Source organism: Pyrus communis, chromosome 4 (genome assembly GCF_963583255.1).
Source record: "Pyrus communis chromosome 4, drPyrComm1.1, whole genome shotgun sequence".
In the NCBI taxonomy this organism is placed as follows: Eukaryota; Viridiplantae; Streptophyta; class Magnoliopsida; order Rosales; family Rosaceae; genus Pyrus; species Pyrus communis.
The window spans coordinates 4,096,945-4,121,961 of NC_084806.1; the positions used below are offsets into that span (position 1 = coordinate 4,096,945).

The 25,017-nt window shown below is 35.8% G+C and overlaps 2 protein-coding genes and 1 pseudogene across 5 annotated transcripts; 2 read left to right on the forward strand and 1 right to left on the reverse strand.

The window, feature by feature from the left end:
* The first annotated feature begins 3,608 nt into the window (after window positions 1–3,608).
* LOC137730961 (probable apyrase 6) lies at window positions 3,609–7,790 on the forward strand. 2 transcript variants are annotated; one of them, XM_068469982.1, is made up of 9 exons: window positions 3,609–4,527; window positions 4,767–4,879; window positions 5,299–5,406; window positions 5,527–5,581; window positions 6,179–6,370; window positions 6,474–6,571; window positions 6,750–6,946; window positions 7,039–7,123; window positions 7,218–7,790. In XM_068469982.1, the coding sequence occupies exons 1-9, from the start codon at window positions 3,912–3,914 to the stop codon at window positions 7,251–7,253; spliced, it is 1,500 nt and encodes a 499-aa protein (XP_068326083.1). In that variant the 5' UTR covers window positions 3,609–3,911; the 3' UTR covers window positions 7,254–7,790. The 2 variants fall into 2 exon arrangements, with proteins under 2 accessions (XP_068326083.1, XP_068326082.1); XM_068469981.1 differs by having other exon boundaries at window positions 3,610–4,527; window positions 7,039–7,786.
* A 2,134-nt stretch (window positions 7,791–9,924) lies between these two features.
* On the forward strand, window positions 9,925–13,391 carry LOC137731758 (uncharacterized). 3 transcript variants are annotated; one of them, XR_011068290.1, is made up of 9 exons: window positions 9,925–10,062; window positions 10,202–10,496; window positions 11,042–11,113; window positions 11,685–11,749; window positions 12,148–12,301; window positions 12,384–12,491; window positions 12,601–12,690; window positions 12,932–13,209; window positions 13,240–13,391. XR_011068290.1 is itself a non-coding variant. In XM_068470962.1 (8 exons), exons 2-8 carry the CDS (start codon window positions 10,227–10,229, stop codon window positions 13,049–13,051), a joined length of 879 nt encoding a protein of 292 aa, XP_068327063.1. In that variant the 5' UTR covers window positions 9,925–10,062; window positions 10,202–10,226; the 3' UTR covers window positions 13,052–13,391. The 3 variants fall into 3 exon arrangements, 2 of the variants coding, with proteins under 2 accessions (XP_068327063.1, XP_068327064.1); XM_068470962.1 differs by having other exon boundaries at window positions 12,932–13,391; XM_068470963.1 differs by having other exon boundaries at window positions 12,405–12,491; window positions 12,932–13,391.
* A 10,636-nt stretch (window positions 13,392–24,027) lies between these two features.
* Window positions 24,028–24,919, reverse strand: LOC137730479 (large ribosomal subunit protein uL6-like; annotated as a pseudogene).
* Window positions 24,920–25,017: the final 98 nt, after the last annotated feature.

Sequence of the window (25,017 nt, forward strand, 5' to 3'; positions counted from 1 at the left end):
AAGAATATTTTAAACATAATCAGTGTGCATGTTTTGTGCAAATTTTAAGGCGTAAAGAAAAATATATGCTGTCTGTTGAAGACAACGAATACTGTTTTTAAATTTCTTTTCCTAGGAATGGATTGCTTTTGTTTTGGTGTTAGTAAGTGGATGCTGCTATTCGGCACAAAGTGCTTTTGTTTTAGGGTTACTAAGTGGATGATGCTAATGGGCACACAGGTCTTGCACTATAGAAAGAACAATAGGAGCATTGGTATCTTAATTAAAAAGTTGTAATCATTGGTCTTTTAACTCATCAAAACGTGCAGTTATGGTCATTTTCGTCAACTCCGTCAAAACTTCCATCAAAATGAGTCATGTTAGAAGAATCATTGCTAAAATTGAGTTAAAGTTGAGGGACATTGCTTCAATTGGATTAAAGTTGAGGGATCATTTCTTCATTTGGATTAAAATTGAGGGACCATTGCTAATTTGCTACAATGTTCTCATTTGATTTTCCATATTTACCCCTTGATTCAGCCTTAAGTGCGTAGCACGTGACTCATTTTGACAAAAGTTCTAGCAGAGTTGATGAGAAAGGCCATGATTATACGTTTCGATGAGTTGAGCGACCAATGGTCATTAATTTTTAATTGAGGGACTATTCCTCCAATTAAATTAATGTTCAATGACTATTGCTACAATTTCCTTTTTACAATATTGGCACCTATTGCTTTATAACTGGGACGTATGTTTGAAATGACTCATTTAAACGATTCTTTACCTTAGCTAAAGATTTGAACCTCTACAATTTTAAATGTGAAAAAAACTCGCCTGCTTTCAACCAAATTCGATATATTTATACTGAAATTATCGAAAAAAAAGTATTGACTATTATCAGTGAACCCTAGGGTATAACAAAGGGAGGGGCATTGTTGGATTGAAATAATGGTTAAATAGACTTTTGATACAAGTGACCCAAATTTTGAGACAGAAATTTGAACTCAGGTGTACAAAAGAAGCACATTTACTCTAACTAATGTAGTTACACCTATGTCTAAAAAAAGTAGTCTAATATTAGAGCTGTATAATTTATTTTTTTTTATTTTTTTTATTTTTGTAAAGATATAAATTTTAATTTTCCAATAGACAAGTAAACATCTTAGTTAAGTGTGTCACTCCTTTTTTAAATGTTTCCCTGAACAATTGATGTTTCGAAGCATAAAGTCATCTAGTGGTATTGTCATCATTTGCCTAGCATTATACATGAATAACATGTATAAAGAGAGTGGAAATATGAGAACATGCATGAATAACGATAAAGGTGCTTCCATCAACGGCGTATTCGAAAAAAAAACTATTCGGAGGGTCATGCGTAATAATTCACAAACATTCTTACCCAACTAATGACCTTGAAATTAAAATACTAGCGCGCTGAAACTGGTACGCGCACAATCATATCCTGCCCTGCCCATTTTTCGTTGAGGCAATTTATCAAAGCATTTGCCTGCAATTTGCGCGGGCAGATAAAACTTTCAAAGGGCCAGAACCAGGTCTTCCATGAAGGTTTGGCAGAATTGAGAGGGTCAGCTGACTACCTCTATCCTTACATGGATCCACTCCTGTGCATATGCATACGCATACGCATACGCTTGCATGTATATATAACATGAAGACGTTAGAAATCATAATCCATCACCATTTACATATGATCATAATCAATCACCATCTAAGTTTCGTAATGAATTTGGTATGAATCATGAAAAGATTCTAAAACTGGAAACATCGATCTCAGGGAACCTAACTTCTTCTTCTTTTGGTTAGCCAAAGAAAGGGCACGCATCACAGATTCTTTAGGCAGCCTTTAAAGACTCTCTAACCTAACTGATTGCTTGGGCAAATAAAATTTATGGACGTGGTTCAGTGCTTCTACTTTGTAGACTAAAAAGAAATTGCATGGAAATGCATTATTATTTTCGAACTTTTTGTAAAGAATTTGAAAGGAATGTGTCAATGTGACAAAAAAAAAATACATGACACGATTAAAATACTGTTTGGTGTCTGTATTCAAGATGTGATTAAAGGAGAAATTAAAATATTGCGTTAAATAAAAACTAATTTATTTCAATTCCCGTCAAAATAGTAAGATGAGAAGTGATAAATTTGTTTTATGTCTGACCCCCTTATATTCATCTCAAGGTTCTCTACTAGAAGTTTTTTGGCGTATACTCGAAACACCGCCATATGATATTAGAGTTTAATCCAATTTATAATATATTTTTTTGACAAGCAATGATATTTAGTATTTCATTAATCATATGAGAGCAATACATAGGTGCCAATTGCATACAAATTTTTTTTTTTTTCATATTATAGCAAAAAATAATGCACGTGTTTTTGAACAAATAAACGAGACCAAAAACATAACCTATAGAGTTTATAGCATGTTTAAGCAAGAGTAATCAGAATGAAAAGTAAAATTGAATTCAGTTACGAAATACTTCGGTGTTTACCAAATATTTAGGATTCAAACACTAGGTGAGACCCACGTAAGTTTTGAAATTCAACTCGAAAATTTGGAAGAATTGAATTCCATACGATTCGATGGTATTCGGATTTCGGATTGTTGGGGGCAATATGCATGTACTTTAGAAGGGTGAAATGGGGTAGTCGGTTTTGGGTTTTTAATCATTTTCCTAGCAATTGGATAGCCCGATGCTGGGATCTTATATGGCTTGTTGGTAAGGCCCAATATTGTGCGTGGGCCAAACACACTGATAAATTTTAGACAAACCATGGACTGACTAATGGGTTTCGCTGGCTCACCATCCATAATTAAACCCCACAATTTCACTCTTGTTATATCTAAAGTCATCTTTAATTGAAAGAACTAAAAATAGTTATGTCTTGAATTATACTCTTGTAAAAAATTATTTTTAAATAAACAGTGTTAAACAATATTCATATACCAACTTCAACCAAAAAAGCTAAACATAGTCCCTTAATAATTTATTAGGTTTGAGTTTATACTTTAAATTTATTGGTTAACTTAGTTAAATTATCGTTGGATGTCATCAAATACAACTGTTGAATTTGAATCAAGTATTGCAACTAATGAGATGTGCCCAAAAAAAGGGCTACATTTGGCTAGTTTGATGTCCTCTTGGTCAAAAAATGGCCTTATGGACTCCATAAAGTTATACTTTAGTCATCCATTAGAGATGAGTTTCTGGATAAATCAGATTATTTTTTAGTTTTTAGACCTTTAGCCCTCTTCATACAGCCTGATATATTACGACATTCAAGTATGAGTAAGTTTTTTTTTTAAGTAAAAAAGAATATCATTAAACTGTAGTACTAAACAATTGACTCAAGCTTTAGGAAGTTAACTGTCACTAACAACTTTTCTGTCTCACTTCATACGGTTTACCCGCGTTTTTCTTTGGTTGTCATCCAAATATCATCCTTTCAATTGCCGACATGTTTATGCAACTTTCCCAAAATAAAATGAAAAACATATACCCGAACCCTAGTGCGGTTCGATCCCTACCAATTATTATACCTGATAACTAAGTAACCAATTAACACTAAAAAAAATTAAAAAAATTCCAGGGCCGCAAACCGTAAGGAATGACAACTGGACAACTGAACCGAACCGGGAATTCCCTCTTTAGGACGCAACGCGCAAAACCAAAAGGTCGTTCGTTTTTCCCCGATACCAACATCTGCGACGACCGACAGAGAGATCGAGAGGGCGACACTTTGATCACTGCCCTCTCCGTCTCCGATCAAACACCCTCTCATTTTTCATATTTTACACTTTTACATTTGAATTTAATTGTTCATTGCGTTTCAGTTAAGAAACCAAACAAGGACATCCTTCTTGTTGTCAAATTACCTGCGAAAATTCCTATGATTCTCGGTCCCCTTTCATGCGACGATTGAATACCCGTAAAGGGGTCAATTCGAAGCCTGCCGACGACGACTACGACAGCAATATGGATCCGGTTAAGCTCCAAATCCGACCCATCAACCGATCCAATCTCTTCTCCCGGAGCCCCAAGCACAACCCCAGATCGAGCCTCTTAATCTTCGCCTCGGTCGCCATCGCACTCGCTCTCACAGCATGCTACTTTCTCGTTTCCGCGCGAGATTCAAGAAATTTTGGTACGAAACGGTACGGGATTGTCATCGACGGTGGGAGTACGGGCAGCCGGATCCACGTTTTCGGGTACGGAGACAATGGCGGTAATGGCGCCGTGTTTGATTTTGGAAAGGACGGGTTGGCATCGATGCGGGTCAATCCTGGGCTCTCGGCGTACGCAGAGGATCCAGAATCGGCAGGCGGGTCGTTGCGGGAGCTCGTGGAGTTTGGGAAGGGGAGGGTTCCGAAAGAGCACTGGGCGGAAACGGAGATTAGGCTTATGGCTACGGCGGGGCTCCGATTGCTTGATTTGGGTGTTCAGAATCGGATTCTGAATTCTTGTAGGAAGGTGCTTCGGAGTTCTGGGTTTAAGTTCCGTGACGAGTGGGCTTCCGTCATTACAGGTACTGTTAATTGTGAATTTATGGTGGTTTTGGTATTAATTGCAATACAAATGAAGTGAAATGAATAAGCTTTTAAGTTAAATTTAGTGGCATTGTGCGAAACAAGCCGATTTCGGATGCTAGGAAAGATTATTTGCAATGATGTTCTTAGCTAGTTGTATGTTAACTTCGAGTTCGTAGTTTTTTATTTTCGGAGTTAGTCTTCAAATTCGTATTTCTGAAAATTCTGGTTGATGTAGGATCTGATGAAGGATTATATGCTTGGATTGTTGCAAACCACGCGCTTGGGACTCTGGGTGGTGATCCAATGCAGACAACTGGGATAATTGAACTTGGTGGAGCTTCTGCTCAGGTTAGGTAGCTTCTATCTGTTATTCGGGAATTTGTGTTGTATTGGGAAATATGATTAGGTATCTCTTCATCCACAAGCACTAAAAAGTTTAGGTCTTTTCACTTAATAGTCCTTGATAATAGTACATTTTAGAGAAAAACGCTTCAAGTCCAATGCTTTTAGAGGAAAATCCGGCTGACGATGAATGGGTGAATGACAACAAAGGAATTTCGCAAGTAAGAATTAGTTAGAAAATGACAAGTGGCTAGCTGAGTTGTTTTTTAACTCTAGTTAATCTCTTGAAGTGTTTTTTCTAACTTACTGAAAAAAATAACAGAGAAAAGAGTTGGGGGAGTTGTGCATGGTTCAAGCAGTTAGGAATTTGGAGTTTTTAATTTTTGGTTGTTTGTCTGATAATGTTCAATGCAATTTTATTATAGGTGACATTTGTTTCAAGTGAGCCAGTGCCTCCCGAGTTCTCTCGTGCTGTTAAATTTGGAAATGTCTCTTACAATCTCTACAGTCACAGCTTTCTTCATTTCGGCCAGGTATTTATTTAGTTCTATTAACTCTGTTTAAAGTTGCCAGCCAAATGGAAGCTTGAAACTTTAATTTTCCTAAAGGCGTTACTTTATGGTTTGAAGTTTAGAAGTAATTTGGTTTTGCAGAATGTAGCGTATGATTCATTGAAAGAGGGTATTGTTTCAGGAGACTTCAACTCAGGTAAAGATACAAGCTTTGCTTTCTGCACTGATTATATGAATGCCTTGAACCTCGAGTTATTTGACTTACTGAATTCCAATATATTCTTGTGAGTCTGGCATCCTTGAACTTGATACCTCTTTAGGCACAGAGTGTCGTTGCCTGTTGTGATAGGATCTGTCTATATTTGAAGGCAATGGATTTGTGCTGGTTACACATTTGTTTGTGCTGAATTTTACAATTGATGGTTCATAAATTCTTAAAACAGAATTTTGCACTTTTGAATTATACTTGTGTCTAATGTTTAATAATAGCACAACGGTTATATGAACTGCCAACTTCCTTTTTTCTGCTATTCATATAATAGGAATTTGACTTGACTAGACTGTTTGCTAGTATGGAGCATATTTATGCAGTTCATACTCCTCCTTTCGCACAGTTATTTTGAAACAATTTTTATGTCTTTATGTAAAGTTCGTTTGAATTCATCGTTGTAATCTGATTTAGTTGTTGATTCCTTCCTTTGATCAAATGAATATTCGGCATACTTGTTTAAGTCTCACATTTAGAACAGGATATTTTTTCTGGGCTTCTTACATCCTTTTCTCATTAATACAGCTGCCGAGTCACTTCAGGAAAGAATGCCATCAGATCCTTGCACTCCTAAGGGCTACTCACAAAAGATGCAGTCGTCGAAGCTTTCTCCAAGTTCTTTGGTTGGGAAGAATAGACATTTATCTGCTCTACAATCAAGGGGTAACTACTCTGAGTGCAGATCTGCTGCAAAAATTATGCTGCAGAAAGGAAAAGGTTTTAGATACTCTTCTTCAATCTTCAGTGTATTATTACATTTGCATGCCACATTTTGTATTTACTGTCTTTTAACAATGATTATCTCTTTACCTGTGATCAGAGAAATGCTCCTATCAACATTGCGATATAGGATCAACTTTCATTCCTAAGCTTCGGGGAAAGATTTTGGCTACAGAAAATTTTTTCTATACATCCAAGGTTTTTGCTTCTCAATTCTCTATTTTTCATCAGTTTCTTCTTAGTACTACTGTTCTTACCATTAGTTTGTAGTGTCGAGCAAGAAGTATACCTTTCATCATGTTAATAACTTAGACAGTGTACTTCGATGCATTCTTATGTTTCTTATACTCTTTTTTTTTGGCCACAACTTGCTTAGTTTTTTGGTTTGGCCCCAAAAGCATTTCTTTCGGATTTGATGATGGCTGGACAACAATTCTGTGGAGAAGATTGGTCAAAAATAAAGAAGAGATGGCCAACACTTGATGAAGAAGCTTTGCTGCACTATTGCTTCTCTTCAGCATATGCAGTGGCCCTACTTCATGATAGTCTTGGACTTGCTTTGGATGATGAAAGGTGTTACTCGTTTTACTTCAGAATTGTATATTGTGTTGGATGAGAATGCGAATCTGTACCTTATTGTTTGTCGCTTTTTTTTTAATTACCAGGATCGGGTTTGCAAATCAGGTGGGAAGTATTCCGCTCGATTGGGCTCTGGGAGCTTTCATCTTGCAAAGTACATCTGATTTGGACGTAGGGCACTCTGATTGGCTTACCACCATAATTGGTGATGGATCTCCCACATTGCTATCAATAATTTTCATCTTTTCAATATTGATGTTTACAGTGTGGTCTCTGTCAAAGTGGAGGAAGCCACAGCTGAAGACAATTTACGATCTGGAGAAAGGGCGGTATATAGTCACTCGTGTTAGTAAATGTTGATAGCGTCATCTAGAGGAATGCACATGCTGTGTAGATTCGGATTGAAAGAGTGGTGCGATGTGCCAAACCCGATTCACTTGAGCAGCCTCGGCTTCTTGCCCAAGGCCCACACTCTCGAGGTTACCAACTGGAAATGAGACTAGTGTATCTATCTACACAGCAGTTAGAGGTAACTTATTTGTGCCGGAGCTAGGCTTAGATCCCCATTTTGTATTCGGAGGAAGCCCGATACCTCCTATTTGTTATACCATATGAGCTCTCATTGCCCCCCAAATGCCATAGAGAAGGTTAGGATAAAAGGAATGGTGGCATGTTGGTTTTGGAGAGAGATGTAGAAAGCTGTATTGTTGTATGATAATGTGGTAATGCACTTGATTTATTCGTCACTATTGTTATTCTCGTTCGGATTAATGAAAGAATTTCCGGCTCTCTCGGCCGTTTTTATCGACTGAAAGCCTCTTGTAATGTATATGTTCAGTGAAAATTGTAGTTGTTGATGTCATGAGATCCCTTCATTTGAAGGCTGAAGTCGATCGGAGCTTTTGTTTCAAAGTTTACGGAAATGAACTTTCACATTTTCGCTCGAAACTAAGAAACCGGGTAGAGTATGACCTACATGTTAAATGTCCGGCTCTTAAAGAGAACCACCGCTAGACTAGAAGCTAGTTGGTCACAAAAGGGTAGCGTCCCTGAAGGTCCAGATTTTGCAGACTTGTAGTTTGGTTTGAAAGCATCTTTGGAGTCTTGACTCTTGGTTCTTGCCCCTTGGCCGTTGCTCTAGGGCAAAACCAACCCTACCATTTTTGTTTGACCAAGTGTATTTTGAGCTGCTGTATATTTTGTGCGACAAAAAGAAGAACATCTAGAAGCAATTAATATTTTTAATTAACTTTTTTGTAGGGAAATTAATGGTCTCTTCACAATTTGATGTGTGCTTTATCCTACCTAATTAATTAATACTGATCCAAACCTAGCTTCACTAGCACGTTACGCCCCCAATTTTGGATAATTAAAGCAACGTCAGGAAAATTTAAGACCATGATTTTGAAAGCCAAACAAAGGTGGCAATTTTCCATTGACGGATTGGAGCTGCGTAGGCTTGAGGGTTGGTTCAAAAGTTGGATTTAAGTACTAAATTTGAAACCTAATTACTCTGAGAAATTTGTAAAAGTAACCAACTTAGAGGGATGTTAATGATTTGTAGGCTTACCCAACCAATTGTCTGTTTGACACTGTTTTTAAGGGGGCTAAAATCATATTATTACAATTAAAGGCATTCTGACAACTTTTAATAGAAAAAATCCAAAGTGTTTTTGGGTTGCAGTGCTTTCCGATGAATCATTTGACTTCTTCAGAAAGCACTTCAAACACTTTTTACATAATCACTTCAAAAAATTTCGACATTTTTTTTTTTTTTTACTAAAATCACTTGTAGAAAAATCGATGCAATTAGTACAAACACTTTTTACATAAGTATTCCCAACTAAGCGCTATTTGTTGACTACCTAACATTATTCTTTATAACATTTAGCCATTTGAGGGTGTTCGAGCAGTGGCGTAACAATTAAGGGACTATAATGGTCCTTGGCCTATCTTGCCCTTTTTTATTGTTGCGCTGCGTATTAGTCTAATACTTTTAAAATTCAAATGTATTCTTAATCCAAACTCTTTTATGTTTCAGATACTAGATTAAATTGAGGGTATTGCATATCATTCTAATACCCTTACTGTTGTTTTGTTAGCTTAATCCAAACTCTTTACCCTCAATTTTTTTTTTCAAATCATTTTGACCCATTATTTATTAAATTGAGTGTATTTTTGTTATTTTGATCCTTATTTAGCAAAGATTTTTCACTGAACGACTAAAATGATTGACGGTAGACAAACTCAGGGATCACTTCTATTAATCAAAATGAAGAGTTATGACAATCTCAGAGACCATTTTGAGTTAAAATGCCTCCCCTTATTTGTTAAATTTGAGTTCGCATAAAGCTATCAAAGCAACAATATCTTTGTGAATGGTTGAAGGGTAATACTCACAAGATTGATAAAGTGCATAGGATTGAATCTTTTCTCCATTCGGATGTTCCTCCTTCGAGTTGGTATAAGCTTCATGTTGATGGTTGCAAGAAGGGAAATAATAATTCTATTGGAGCAAGTGGTGTTTTAAGAGATTCTACTGGCAAATGAATTTATGCCGAGAATTACTTTCAAGACCGTGGCAATGTGAACTTCGACACGTCTACGGAGAAAAAAACTTTGTGACAGACAGTTTAACGACATATAGTCTTGATTTAGATTTAGGTAATTTTTATTTGAATACTTTTTTTTATTCGGTTAATTTTATTCGTGATGAAAAATAAACAACAGTAATTAGCCGACGGGGAAGAATCTGATGACGAGGATGACAAAGCAATTTCATTTGTCCGAATGAAATGTGGTTTTATATAAATTTCGGACGTGCACAGCGGAACCGGTCGTTTTACGCGGCAACGTAAAATCAGAATGACGAATATACCCTTATGGTCGTTCGGTGAAGTCGAGGACAAGACACCCAGCACTATATATAGCAGTTTGGCTAAAAGCAAATCGGACACTGGTATTTTCGGCAAATCCAAATTAACAGCCAACAGACGGAGACGACCCCAATTAGAAAATTAACGACATTCTCTCTCTCTCTCTCTCTCTCTCTCTCTCTCTCTCTTCCCTGGTTATCTTAACGCGCTTTCGATTTCTTCTCCAATTCGGAGGTAAGATTTTTTTCTCCCGAAGTCGGAAAGCTCCGATCCGCTGTGTCAATCCAGCGCGATCCCGGGTTTTCTAGGGCTTTAATTTGACCCAAAATTCGATTCTTTTGGTTGGTAATTTGTGTTGGCTCAATTCGGTTAGGTTCGTTTTTTCTGTGCAATCGGCAATGAGCGACCACCTAGTTTTGTACGTTGACCGTCTCCTTCGGCCCATGGCAGCGCAGCCGCCTTCCGAGCCTGCTGCTGAGGCCGGTTATGTGCCCGAGCCGGCTGGACCGGAGCCGGAGCGGGATACTGCCGGGCCGTCTTCGAGTTCGTCAGCGGGGGAGGCGGATGAGGACGAACCGCTGATTCAGACCGCGGAGTGCCGCATTTGCCAGGATGAGGATAGCATTAGCAATTTGGAATCTCCTTGCGCCTGCTGTGGCAGCCTCAAGGTATAAATTTGCCGTCTTTGTATGGAATTTGGATTTTTTTAATTGAAATTGGTGCGGATTTGAATTCATTTGTGTCGTTGTAGGGCATGTTTTCGAATTTGTAAATTACTGTTTAGTTTTCGGGACGGAGAGAGTATCATGGAATGTCCCCAAATGAAAGTATGAGCATTTCGACATCGATGGGAGAGTTTTCTAGCTAGTTTTATTTATTTATTTATTTATTTATTTATTTGTGGAATCAATTAAGTCAATAGGACATGCTGTCTCACATAGTCACATTTCGTGTTGAAATGACCGGTCCTGCCCCTCCTTGTTCGGGCATTTTTCATCATTGATGTTATTGACAAATTGTTGCAATCCATAATTTTGATTTGTAAAGCATATGTTGTTTTCATGAGCTAGTGCCTAATAATCTATATTCTTGTCTTCTTATTTTCGGTTTCTTGTTTGTCTGATCGCATTGTGCGTGGTGAAGTTTAATTTACATATGTCTATCATGTGGGTCTCCAATTGATTTCTCACTGTTTTTCTAATTTATTTTTCAGTATGCTCATAGAAAATGCGTTCAGCATTGGTGCAATGAGAAAGGAGATATAACTTGTGAAATTTGTCATCAGGTATGCCCCTTGAATTTTCTGTACCTATTTTTGGCGCTAATCTTATGTTGCACATAAGTTTATATGTTTCATTTTCTGACTGCCTTGGTTACTTGAATTTTCATTTGTTGAAAAGTGAAGTCTTAATTTTCTTTTAGAATCCTCGGCCTGCACGGTGTCATAAGGAATTAAAATCTAGTAATGGGTGGATGACAGTTGAATTTACGTGGTGACATGGTAAGGGGGGAGATGGCCCTTGACCTTTTCCTAAATGATGTGATACAATGGGGACATCTTTACCTATAAAAATTAGATTTGAGCGGGTAAATCGAAGTCATTTGTGTACATATCAATTTTAGATCTCTCGTACACATTGTTTTTATTGTATCCATTTAACACTATATAGATAGCTTACATTGCCTTCCGAGTTTGGAATAGTATATTCTGTTTTGTATAAGCACTTCGGGATTAAATTAGATGGAAATAATTTGGATTGTTATTCGCATCTTATCTATTTTAAAATTTTGAAGTCCTTCCAAGCAATCTTAAATTGCATTTTGTCCTAATTGGTGGTCTTTTGCATTATGAACAGCCTTACCAACCTGGCTATACTGCACCTCCTCGTTTGCCATCTGATGAAACTACTATTGAATTTGGGTGAGTCAAATTTTCTTATGTTTTTGTTCATGTTTTACCCAAGTGTTTGTGTGATTTCTCTTGATTATTTTGGTAACTGTGTTACTTGGTTTGGTATTTCTGTGCTTTGAAAAAAAACTGCTTCTGCTGTGCTATGAGAATAAGCTCATTTTTGCTGCTTCACGTTTTCAGCCTTTTTTCACTCAAAATTGTGAAAATAAGCTGTTTTTAAGTGTTTACCAAACACCTTTTTGAGCTCAGCTTTTTTTGATACCCACTTTTTATAAAAGCACCTCAGTACCAAACCAGTACTTAATACTTCTGTCATGTTTATGAATAAAACTGTTTAAAAGGCAATATGGAGGCCTTACAGAATTATAGTTATCTTACTTATCTATGGCTATGGATGTTTCTTGCAGTGGTGCCTGGACACTTTCTGGTACTCCCTTGAGTTTGGATGATCCACGCATTTTGTCAATTGCTGAGGCAGAACGTCAGTTTATGGATACTGAGTATGATGATTATTCTTCAACTAGTAGTGGGGCTCCATTCTTCCGTTCAGCGGCCTTAATTGTAAGACGAATAATTTTCCAAACTTACCAAGAAGACATTTAATTTTTTTCTCATATTCTTATTCCTCATGTATGATAAATAGCTTTGGTTTTTTATCTTGCAGTTAATGGGCCTTCTAATCTTGCGGCATGCAATGAGAGTCTCAGATTCTGACTCCGACTCTGGGGATGACTCATCTGCTATTTTCTCTGTAAGTGGATTTGAACTTGCATTTTCTAACGGGTCTGCTGGTGCTACATTTTTGAATGAATATGAGATACAGTTCATTGAGGCTGATAAACTGGTTGGTGCTTTCGCAGCTTTTCTTGCTTAGAGCGGCTGGCTTTCTTTTGCCCTGCTATATTATGGCTTGGGCGATCAGTATCTTGCAGCGTCGACAGCAAAGACAGGTCAGCATTACGTTCAGTTTTATTTTCAAATGTTAATTCTTACCTATCGTGGGTTTTTTTTTTTTTTTCCCGACTCTACTCTTTCCGTGTTGGACTTTTTTAGCTACATAATAATCACTTGGTATATTCGAAAGTAATGTCGTAAAGATAGAGTCTGAGATTTGAAAACTAACATGATACATAGATTTTGTGCTTATTTCTATCGCTCCTTATTGTTCTCATTTGTAATATGGCTAAACAGGAGGCCGCAGCAATGGCAGCAACCCAAGTTGCTTTTGTTCTTCAATCTGGGCAACATAGGGGTGTACAATTTGCGGTAGCACCAGGACCCAATGGAAGTCCACATCAAGAAACTGCCTAATTCACGAAGCCAAGAAAACGCCAGAGAGTTTTCCGTGCCATGGTGAGGGTGGTTCAGCGGAAAGTAGTTAACAATAAATGAAAATGTTTACATTTGTCGGAATATACAATGGAACAAAAAAAAGTGCAAAACAATAAAGAACAGAGAAGGCTACAGCAGTGAGAGTTCTGTATAATTGCTTGTTGAAGGGGCTATGTCGTGCAAGTCTTGGTTCGTTCCATCTTTGGTTGTCCTGTATTTCATGTATATGTACATTAATTTCGTCCGACCAGAGAAAACTGTTGATTTGGTTCTCCAACTTGTTTGGTAGCTCGAAGCAGTTGGTTGTTCGGCTTGAATATCTTTCCTGAGCTGTATATCGTTATATTGTTTTTTGTTGTCACTTTCCAATGTTTCAGCACTTCTTTTTGTTCTCAACAAATTCACGACACAAATCTTCATTTTCTTCCATAAAAAAATGCTCAGGATGTTACTTAGAAAGGTGGAAACTCAGAGCAAATTACCGATAATACAATGAGGTACTTTAAAGTTCCATAGAACCTTGAGCTAAAGAATTCGATAAATGAACTAGAAAATGACTAGATACTATATCTTTGAGCAAACTTTATGATGTCATTTGAAATTACTTTGTAGTGTATTAGTAGAGTTAGTAGTAACTTTGTAATGCTTTAGTAATTTATTGATCTTTTTGTTGTGCATCTTAAACAATTATGTTTAAAGTATTTTAAAGTTCCTCGTCCAAACATAGAATTGAAGAATTTGAAAAGGAAAAAAAAAATTATTTTATAAAACGGTTAAAATTTGCTAGAAAAATTGAATCATTAGACGTGTAATTTAGTACTATCAACACATGTAAGATTTAGAAGTTGACATCCATTTCTTACTTTCACATGCATTGAATTTAGTGCGTTATCCTTACGAGAAACATATAAGGCATAAGAGTCTAAATAACTAATTTGATGATCTAAACCCCTAGATTTGGAAGTGATCCCAATTGAGTTTCTACAAAGCGATGGATGGATGGTAGCCTTGGAGCTTTTGTGATTCATGTTCGAAGTGGTCTTGTGTTTTAAAGGGATCCTGGACAAGGGCGGATCCACCTTGGGGTAAGGTGGGTCAGCTAACCCTCCCAAGTTCAAAAATCTTTCATGGAAGAGTTGGGTGTTATCCTACAAAAATCTGAGATGCCCTTGAAAGTTGACCTCCAACAATTGCTCAACGAATTGCCTATGTGGAAATTGACAGGGTAGCTGCTAGCTATGCCTTAGTATGTGCTATGGGCATTTGACGATAGACTCACTCGGCATATGTTAGCATCTATTGGCATGCTTGCTCCTAAGCTATCGACATCAGTCGACATGATCGCTCAGAAGCTGTTGGCATCTGTCAACAAGTATGCAATATGACTTGGTATATGACCTCAGGCTTACCAAGACTCGATGACATACCAATTTACATGTTATTTCGTCCAAAAAATTTTGGATTCTGCGCACGATATTCTTACTGACCCTCTAAATAATATTTCTTGGATCCGCCACTAATCCTGGACCCGGTTGGATTCAAGAGGGATTATAAAGGATTTGTACATTGGTAATAAACAAGGCAAAGCATTAAGCATACATCTATATTCTCTGTCACACTGGTATGAATTATATGATGGTGAATCGTAATCCAGGAAGAATGATTGTAAAGTACATAAAGCAAAGCAAGCATCTCTCTTTGGGATATAGTTTTAGGGTTTTAGGATATTCTCTTTGTAGTTCCCTACTTTGTTTTTTGCTATTAAATACTATATGGGCTTATCAAGAATTTTAAACCTCCTAATTAAATCATTAATTGCCACAAATTTGGGTGTCGATGGTAACTTGTAATCTCTTATGTAAAAATTATTTGGATTTCCAACTTCTCATACGTTTATTAATACATATGAATTCGTAATCTAATATCTAGAAATCAAGAATCATATCAGTTAGGAAGTAGTTTATCTCATACTCATTTCTTCTTTTGTTTTCAGAATTCACAACTTTTCTCGTTCCAAGTAAGTAAACATTGTCATGAGTCATATACATAGTTTTAACTTAGCTTTAAAAAAAACCATCAAACACAAGGAAAATAATCATTAACTTGAACACATGAAATTTGAAGGAGAAAGGAAATAAAGAAGGCAAAAATACCATTGGCATATATCCCTTGCTTTATCTTCTTTAACTTGCTTTGGCACTCTTTGTTTTGGTGGCTTATGAATGCTGTCATTGTATCGAGACCGTTCTGGTGGAAGGTTTAAACTTTCATGGGACCAGTTCTCCGGTTTTAAACATGTTATTAGAAAGCCATAACTTTAAGACCAACCTCGAGAATCTACAAAAGCCCGCCCTATACGAAATATATTAACTCTTGTTCTTTAATTTTAATCTTAGTTTTTGCTTTTAATTATTGCTCTTAACATGATGGGATCCACCAGATTAGTAAGAATAATGTTTTTCATGCTTTACAAATCTAATCTAAGTGCATAATTAGTTAACTGATTTAGTGTTACCTTAGCAACGTAGTACGTACGTAGCCGTACAACAATCCAAAGAAGCAAAAGGTCCTACTCACACCATTTATCTTTTTCCTACTTTGGCAAAAGCATTTGTGGAGTTGCCGATATAAGTTTTCTACGTAAACATTGATTCTGTTTCGGGAATCTGGGATTAGGTATTGTGAAATTCTCATCTACCATTTACTAGTGCGTATGCAACTGTTTTTAGAATTTCTTGATATGTAAAAAAATTCTTGACGTCCGCATGCCTTTAAAACATAAATGGTATAATGATATTAAAGAAAAATCCATTTTCAAGCAACGTCAAGGCAAAAGATGCAACAAATGCAATCTCAAAATTACTTACAAAGTACAAAGTTTCTGATTGTATTAATAGTCTCTCTTTCCAAATTGAGTGATCTAAGTTCTAACTTTGATTGGCAAGTAGTAGTTAATCTCGCTTAATCTTCTACACATTTAGTAAAGTACCTGAAACACGATATTGGTGTTCAAATTGGATTTATCATTGTATATATGTGTGTGTGTGTATATATGTATATGCATTGTTTGGTGATAGGAAATCTACCAAAGGAGATTCTAAAAACCTTATGGAGAAAAAAAAATCGACCAGAAAGCTACAACTCAGTTAGGTCTCTTTTCACTTTCATTGGTGGATAAAAAGCAGAGAATCAGCACATTAACAAAAACATTCAAGCCCAGATTTTATTTGACCAGTTGCCATTCATCTTAAGGCTACATGTCACCCACATTTGATAAAGCACAAGAATTTATGCTTTAGGATGTTCCAACTTGCATGTAAAACTTTGTTAATTATATATAACATATCAGAGTTGATTAAATCTCATTAGTTATAAAGAAAAGGTGGTCTAAATTACAAAACTAAAATGGGTCCTTACTTTCCTAAAAATGAGACTCTCCATGAATTCTCTGACATCTCATTTTTTTTGTACAATATTTTATAATATTGACACGAGAATTAATATTAAAACGTAAGGTGACAGAGAGTTCATAAAAAGTTTCACTTTAAGAAAATTCTCTTATCATTTCTGAAGGAAAAAAAAATTTGAAGAGGAGTAGTTACTGAGCAAAGTAAAGCATAAAGAAAACACATTTAGCACAAGAACCCAAGTATGACAGTGTACAGTGTTGTTTTTGTTGCATTGGGAAGGGAGCTTGGAATTCTAAAGTTTCGGGGGAGAGGGGAGATCTTAGAAATCCTAAAGCAAGTGTTCGTTTCTTTACATGCAATGCATGGCTTGCTTCTGGTTGCGACTGTAGCATCCGCTAGGTTTACTGTGCTGTCTGCCCAGTCATACATTCCTATTAGAAAAACAAAGCCCTCCTTTTCTTAGCGGGAAAGGAATGTATTCTACCATAAACTCCCCAGCACACATCTCAGATGAAGGAGCCTAAACCCCTTTTATCGCAATACAAATCTCAGATTAATGTGTTAACCATCAAAATCTTACTTTTGTCAGGCCAAAAAGAGACAACAAGCAACTTGACCGCTAAAAATATTTGGCTCCTTAAATATATTGATTCAATTCCTCTTATAAATCAATCACAATATGTGTATAAGTTTTTCGTTTTGTGATTCTAAAAAGTTCTCCTGCATGTATGAACATGTGATTTTCATATAAGGATAAATGACAACTTAACTGTAAGAAGGCAAACAGTGTTCGTTGATGTAATCTACCTTAGTTGAACATTGAATATGAGCATACATCCAAGATTGTTTTGGGGGTAAACTTGTTTAGTTACCATTATAATATTTAGATATACAAAACTAATCACATTGCTGACACTTTAATCATTGTGGACTCTATCATTGTATGTCATTCAAATACACAAAACTTATCACATTGCTGACATACTCTCTAATCATTATGAACTCTATCATTGTATGTACGACGGACATATATTGTAAAGTGATGTTAACAATATGGTCGATTTTGTACGTCAAAATAGCATAACTTTGATTAATTAACTATACATCGAATTCACATAAGCACAGTATAGTGATGTGGCGAAGAGAGACCAGTAGACTGGATTTGGCCTTTATTTTCTGATTAGACAAAAGCAGCGCAAATGATAAGAGATGTAGGGGAGGGAACAATTGAAAAAAGATACTTAGCTTATCAAGGGTATTGTTCAAATGCCCTTTATCCATCCATGTTAGATTCTTCAATATAACAGCCGGCCTTGTTTGGCAGCTCGGACTATACTGACTATTTCTGTCGGATATGATAAATAGCCACCGGATAGTACTGACTAAATTAGTCGGGTGTTTGATGCAGTATCGGACCAGTGACCGTATTATTTATATTGTGTTTGGTATTATACTAGATAGGAGGAATCAAACTTAAAAAAAAAAAAAAAAAATTTAAAAAGTGAAATCATTTTTTTGTTCCCAGATCTCTCCGCACCCCCCCAACACCCTCCCTCTCTCTCCCTTCTTCTTCCCCAACTGCAGAAGAATCCCAAATAATTGTTCCCCAGCTCTCTCCGCCACACCCCCAAAACTCCCTCCCTTTCTCTCCCATATTCTTCTTCCCCGACTAAATAATCCAGACGTTTTGGTTGGTTTTATTAAGCGGGTGTATACCGTGTTATCCTATCCGACCGGTTAAATTAATCCGGCACTTATTTAGTACAAATGAATGACAAACACCCGAGTCCGTATAACTAATCCTATCCAATCATTTATTCGATCTGCTGGCCTTAATTTGCTTAGATTGCTGCAGACTTATGATTTGGGTGAATCTAAAATTCCTTGTTGGTGTATTGGGTCCCTCCATCAATCGCTTTACACTTTAAATCCACCTCTTCCAAAAACCAACACACATAAATACCCTTGTTGCATTCACAGGAAGATATCTTATTATCTCCTACTACTTCTCTTCTTGTTAACGTCTTCTGTGTCGAAATCAAACCATGATTTGCAGTAATCATGGCGTGTTTATTCTTCTTCTTATCTGTATTGGGTTCTTAGTAGTTCAACCAGATGAGGTCTTTGCCCTCACAAGTATAGGTGTTGCCCTCAGACAGAACCGAGATCAAGATCATCATCGGATGTTGCCGCGGAATCAGCGCAGTCTCAAGGCTGTCACAACGGAGGAAATGAACACTGAGAAGAAGAATTCAACAAATACAAACAACTTTGATCCGAATCAGTCTAACAAAAGAAGAGTGAGACGAGGATCGGATCCTATCCACAATAGGGTTTAAAGGAGCAAAGCTGACATTTTTACACACAAAGTTGATTCGATTTCAAGCAATGCAACAAAAACCAGAAGGTGGTGAATTGCTTCAAAGTTTCAAAATTCAAGAGCAACTTTTATATGGTTGGTTGGATGGTCTTTTTCCGTGTCTTGCTTTTGAGCTTTTAAAATAGAGACATCTGTATAGTGAAGTAACAAAGGAAGTCGCTAAAGGGTTTCAGCGACCGTGGAGGCAATGCCGTCTCTATATTTTGTGCCAACATCACAAACGAAAGCGAGGCAGCAGAGATGACAGCGGCGCCTCCAAAATGAAAGAAACAACTATGTTGTTTACAAAATTTTCTACCTTTGTTTTTTTTTTTTTTTTGAAGAACAATGTTCTGTTTCGGTTTGCATCAGTGTTAAAGAGTTTTCTTGCATATCATAGTGAAATTCTTTTGTAACCCCACTTACTACAATGTTACAATGCCTTTCGAACGTAACAAGCGTGTTCTATCCCTTGCTTTTCGGAGAAGTCCGTCACTTTTTCGCTTCGGAAGTTGCAATTCCGTCGGTTAAATTCCAAATATATTCATGTACATTTGTAAAGATATGCAGTAAGGTGACATCCAGAGTAAATAAGAACACAGCTTTATAAGAAGTGAAACATATGGATCATGTGGTTGTTGAGTTTCAAGGATTACGTTCGAAGGGTTGTACTGTCACCTGATTTCAAACTGAATCCAGACAATTATGATCGTTGTTGCGTTTTACGGTAAACAAGATCCCACATTGGCTACTACAAATGCAGGACAAAATTATTGGACTTGTTTTAGTACAGCTATCTCTAACCGCAGGGGTTAAATATAGCACCGTCCAGAATAATAGCCTTAAAAGAAATATAGTTTATAAGGTAGCCTACGCTCAGTTGAATTGCAGTCAGTAAATATGTGGGGCTAACGCTGGTTATGGGACAATGTTAGATGTCATTAGGCCATCTCCAACTGAAAGGACTAAATATAGCCTCTTTCAGAATTATAGTTTTGTCAAAAAATTATTTTTAAATGAACAGTGTCAGACCATACTCATATACTATCTTTAACCGAAGTGGCCAAACATAACCCCCTCAATAATTTATTAGTTTTAGGTTCATACTTTAAATTTATTGGTTAATTTAGCTAAATTACCGTTAGATGTTTTCAAATCTAACCATTGATTTGAATAAAGGGGCGTTAAGATATAGGTCCAAACAATTGAGGTATTATTGACTTTAGTCCAATTTTTTGAAATCTATGATTTAGGTCCACTTGGCTAAATTTTAAACCAATTTTACCCTTTGTTTTCAAATTTAGAATATTTAAACATCTACAATCTACTAAATATTAAAATTAAAAAAAAAATTACGTTTCCATTTTTGACCTTTCAATAAAATAAAATGTTTTTCTAATAGATTAAGTTGCAAAAATATACAACCTAACTAAGACCATCTCCAATGGTTGGGCTAAAAACCAAATTTTTTAGCCCGGAAAATTTAGCTTTTAGCACAGAAACATTTTTTCTGCACCAACCATTCTAGCCTAAAATTTTAGCCTGAGATTATTAAAGAATGAAATTAGGTTTTTTTTTTTGTTAAATAATTTTTAAAAAAATAAAAAATAAATATGCAAACTATCGTAAATTAATTTTATGAACATTTTAATCTAAAAAAATTTAAATTCCGATAAATATTGGGTAGAGTCCACTCCGATTTCTGGGCTAAATTTTGGGGGGAATTTGGCATTGGTTTAGCATTTAGCATTTAGCACAAAATTTTCCCTTGGGTTGGAGTGGGTTTGGGGGGAAATTTTGGAGGATAATTTGGCTTTTAGCCCACCATTGAAGTTGATCTAAAAGGTACTAATACATAAATGTATATATACCTATAAACAAGGCATCATAAAAAATAAAAATAAAATCTATCAAATCAATAGGTAGATAAAGGAACTGAAAGGTACAACTCATAATTACCTACCTATGAACAAGACAAATTACCATGTAATATAGGAAAACAAATAGAAGTAATTTGTGATAGAGATAGATAATAAAGATAGAAAAATATAATCTATCTATAATAGAGGTAGGTCATATTGTGATACAGGTAGATTAATATCGGTCATGAAATCAATTAATTTGAGTGAAAATGCTACTCAAATGATTCAAATTTGATCACGAAATCAACTAATTTGAACACAACAAGCAATTTGATGACAGAATCCAACCAACCCCCATTCTTTGATCAAACACAATCAAATTTCATATATAGTGGAAGCCTAGGAGGAGAAGAAGAAAACGATAAAGAAGAATAGAAAAGTGAAGAAGAAATGAAGAAGTGTTTCCTCACTTAGAGATATATAGGAATTAGGAAGTAATTTAATTCTAACAATTATCTAAAATCAATGGATAATATTGATTACTTATATGTAATTTTAGGGGTAAATTGGGTAAGAAAAAAAAAACTGACTTGGAATATAATTGGACTCATCTCAAAAGTGACTCACAAAATTAGATTCATATCAAGTTTTCCCTTTAATAAATGATTGCACCTAAAAAGGGGCTAAGAGGGGCTACATTTTGACAGTCTGATGCTCCTTTGGCCAAATAAAGGCTTGATGGATTCCACGGAATTATAGCCCAAATATCGGTTGGAGATAAGTTTTTGGGTAAATCAGGGCATTTTTTGACTTTTGGACCTTTAACTCTCTCCATTAGAGATGACCTTTGATTCTTTCAAACTTAGCCTTAGGATTTGTTGTTGGGCCCCAGCAAATGGGTTGGGTATAGCTTGACCATGCTTTGGTTTGGTGGGCTCCATTAATTTTTAAGAAGTTTTAATGAAAAGGGTTTGAGCTAAGTTTAATTTAATAAAAAAACCACCCTATACTATTATTTAATCAAAAAGGCTTTATATTTAATCATAATAACAAAACTAATTTATATCAAACCCATAAACATTTAACACACATGGGCTGAACTAAAAGCCCAAAACGAAATGATTTTTTTTTTCCACATTTACCCTTAACAGCAATGCTATTCTGTCAGCCAATTCTGTTAGAGATAAACTGCCCTTTATTTACAAGTATGCCATTATGCCAACCAGTTCTTTCTCTCTTTCTTTTTTCTTTTGGCCGTTCGTTCTCTCTTCAAGTTTTGCTTTTTTTTTGTTTTTTTCTTGTTTTCTTCTTGTCGTCCCCCTTCCTCCTGAAAGGAAGGTAAAACTCAACGTGGGTGAAGGAGAGTGGCCACCTCCTCAAACCATTTTGCACGTTTAAAGAAAATGGGTGCAATTGCTTCCCCAATTTCTTTTATTTTATATATATATATATTATGTTTTTTTTTATTGTTATTATTTTATTAGTTTATTACTTTTTTGTAATTAGGTTGTTTAGATTCTTTCGTTGATCAATTTCCACCCTTAATTTTGCTTACCACTTAGAACCCATTCTCCTGGAATGCAAGAGCCACTCCATTGGAAATTATCCCAATTTCATTTTCAGTTTGTGAGTCTTTGTAGATTTGCCAGTGGAGTCTCAACTCTTAATGGATAAAACAATGGTCTTGTAGATTTGCTCGTAAAGCTCTGGTATTTTCACCGGCTCAGGTGTTTTCAACATCACCACCTTTTTCTTATTATCTGCCTTTACCGGCAGTGTTGTTCGTGGCTTTGTTCTGTCCCAGCAACAACCTGAAAAACAAATCAACAAAAAATGCATTGATATCATACTAACAATTTGATACTTTACGTCTTCAAGTAAAAAAAGGAAAATCAAATAGCTACATTATTTCCCCAAGTAAACAAAATTATCAATTATAAATGTTGAACACTAACTATTTCTCGAATTGGATAGGGGTATCGATACTATTTCTTAAATAGAACACTAGTACTATTATTATTTCTTAAATTGAACACTGGCACTATCATTATTTCTTAAACTGAACACTCACTATTTCTTAAACTGAGTAGTGGTACTATTACTATTTCTTAAACTGAACATTCACTATTTTGTAAACTGAACACGAGTATTATCACTATTTCTTAAACTGAATACTCATTATTTTGTATACTAAACACGGGTATTATCATTATTTCTTAAACTTAAGACTAATATTATCATTATTTCTTAAATTGAATACTGATTATTTCTTAAGTTGAACACTGACTATTTTTAGAATTGAACATAGGTACTGTTACTATTTCTTAAACTAAACGCTGACTATTTCTAGAACTGAAAATTGACTATTTATTAATTGAAAACTGACTATTTATTGAATTGAAAACTTGTACTATCATTATTTCTTAAACTAAATACTAACTATTTTTCGAATTGAACAAATATACTATCACTATTTCTTAAACTGAGTACTGATGTCATCACTAATTTTTAAACTAAACACTATTTCTAGAATTGAATAGGTGTGGTGTCACTATTTCTTAAACTGAACACTGCTATTATCACTATTTCTTAAACTTAACACTGACTATTTCTTAAACTGAAAATGGGTATTATAACTATTTATGAAACTGAACACAATTACTATTTATGAAAGTGAACACGAGAACTATTTATGAAACTGAACACGAGTACTATTTATGAAACTGAACACGAGTACTATTGCTGAAATTGAACACTACCTATTTCTAAAATTGAACATTAACTATTTATAGAATTGAACACAAGTAATATCACTATTTCTTAAACTAAACAACGATTTTTTTGTTATGCATGAAACAAAAACACAATTTTAAAACACCTTCAAATACACCACATAAATTTTCATTTACAAATTTATTATTTTCAGTCACAAACACACGACACAGCACCCCAAATGCACACATATAATAGCCATCCATCATCAAAGGTTTATAAAATACATCACAAAACAAATCCTTGAGAACATGAGATATTACAAACAAACAAAAAAATTAAACGAACCAAACTCTCATTTTTATTTTAGCATTCTAATGGCTTATTTTCCAAATCAATACAACTTTGCCTTAAATCTGCCTTCCATTCCAATCAATGCTTCCTCGTACCCAGAAGTAACAAAAGAATGCTCACCCATACTTCCAATGTAACGCAGTAACTTAGTGATTACAAAAGGGCAGCTTTCCCTCAAGTACTTAAATCCATTAGTTTCTTCATTATTCCTCTATGAAATGAATCAAATATATCAACCATGACATATATTTAATATTTTTCTCTCTAATTTCTTACCAAAAACAGCAACACAATCAAACATTCAACAGAACCTGCAGCCTACATCTGCCCCTTGATATATTTTCTTTCACAGGAACTCTCCAACAAAAGGAATAACTAGCCAATCCCATCAAGAAATTAAACTACATTCAGAAAGAACACAAAAACAAACACCATTCATTCCTCTGCAACAATGGTTCCCCTCTCGCTCATATAGATACCATCAAGAAACTTCCTGATATACAAGATGGCATTTCTGGTTGATCAGGGCACAAGATCGTGAAAAATTCATTTCCATCCAAGATGAGGTTATCCTTGACCTTTTCACATTGGGTGATAGCAACATCATCATATGCACCTTACTCACCTTCTTTCAAAAAGTTACGTGTGTCGATCAACTTGGCCTCATTAGTAATGGAGGCATTGATGGAAAAATTAGCATACACAAACGCATCTTGTAGCGATACCCCTTGGTGATGTCGGTGACGAGATTTCCGATGTGGGAGAGAGCGGTGCAGATGGCGGGGCTGATTTTGAGGAAGCCGAACCAGGCCTTGACCTTCAGCTTCCTCTTTCTGGTCGTATTCCCGTGAGGACCTTGATGATCTTGGCATGGACCTTGATCTTGACACCGTCGGGGATGTCCATGGTCTCAGAGGAGAGGATGGTCATCATATTCGTTGCTCTGGTTGTTTCTCTCACTCTCTCGCTTTGTAGCTCCGGTTGGTGATGAAAGGAGATGAGGAATTTGAGGTTATGGAGGCAGGGAATAGCAGAGAGAAGAAAGGAAGAGAGGATAAACGAACAAAGACTTGTCGTCGGGGCAAAATCGGAAATTTATAGTTTGGACCATTTTAACTGGGCTAGTTTAATATTGGGTTTTGTCATAACCATTAAATAAAGTTAGTACATGGTTTTTGGTTAATATTCAAAATTTTCAAACCCTTATCATTAGTTTTCCTTAATTTTTAACCTAGTCGTCGGCTAGAA

What these genes read in the sequence shown, in the direction of transcription:
- LOC137731758 (XM_068470962.1), top strand. Translation starts at nt 10,227, where the DNA reads ATGAGCGACCACCTAGTTTTGTACGTTGACCGTCTCCTTCGGCCCATG. An exon ending in CCTGCTGTGGCAGCCTCAAG is followed by an intron (nt 10,497 to 11,041) that starts GTATAAATTTGC and finishes TTTATTTTTCAG; the next exon opens with TATGCTCATAGAAAATGCGT. An exon ending in TCCGTTCAGCGGCCTTAATT is followed by an intron (nt 12,302 to 12,383) that starts GTAAGACGAATA and finishes TATGATAAATAG; the next exon opens with CTTTGGTTTTTTATCTTGCA.
- LOC137730961 (XM_068469981.1), top strand. Translation starts at nt 3,912, where the DNA reads ATGCGACGATTGAATACCCGTAAAGGGGTCAATTCGAAGCCTGCCGAC. An exon ending in GCTTTCTTCATTTCGGCCAG is followed by an intron (nt 5,407 to 5,526) that starts GTATTTATTTAG and finishes TTGGTTTTGCAG; the next exon opens with AATGTAGCGTATGATTCATT. An exon ending in ATTTTTTCTATACATCCAAG is followed by an intron (nt 6,572 to 6,749) that starts GTTTTTGCTTCT and finishes CAACTTGCTTAG; the next exon opens with TTTTTTGGTTTGGCCCCAAA.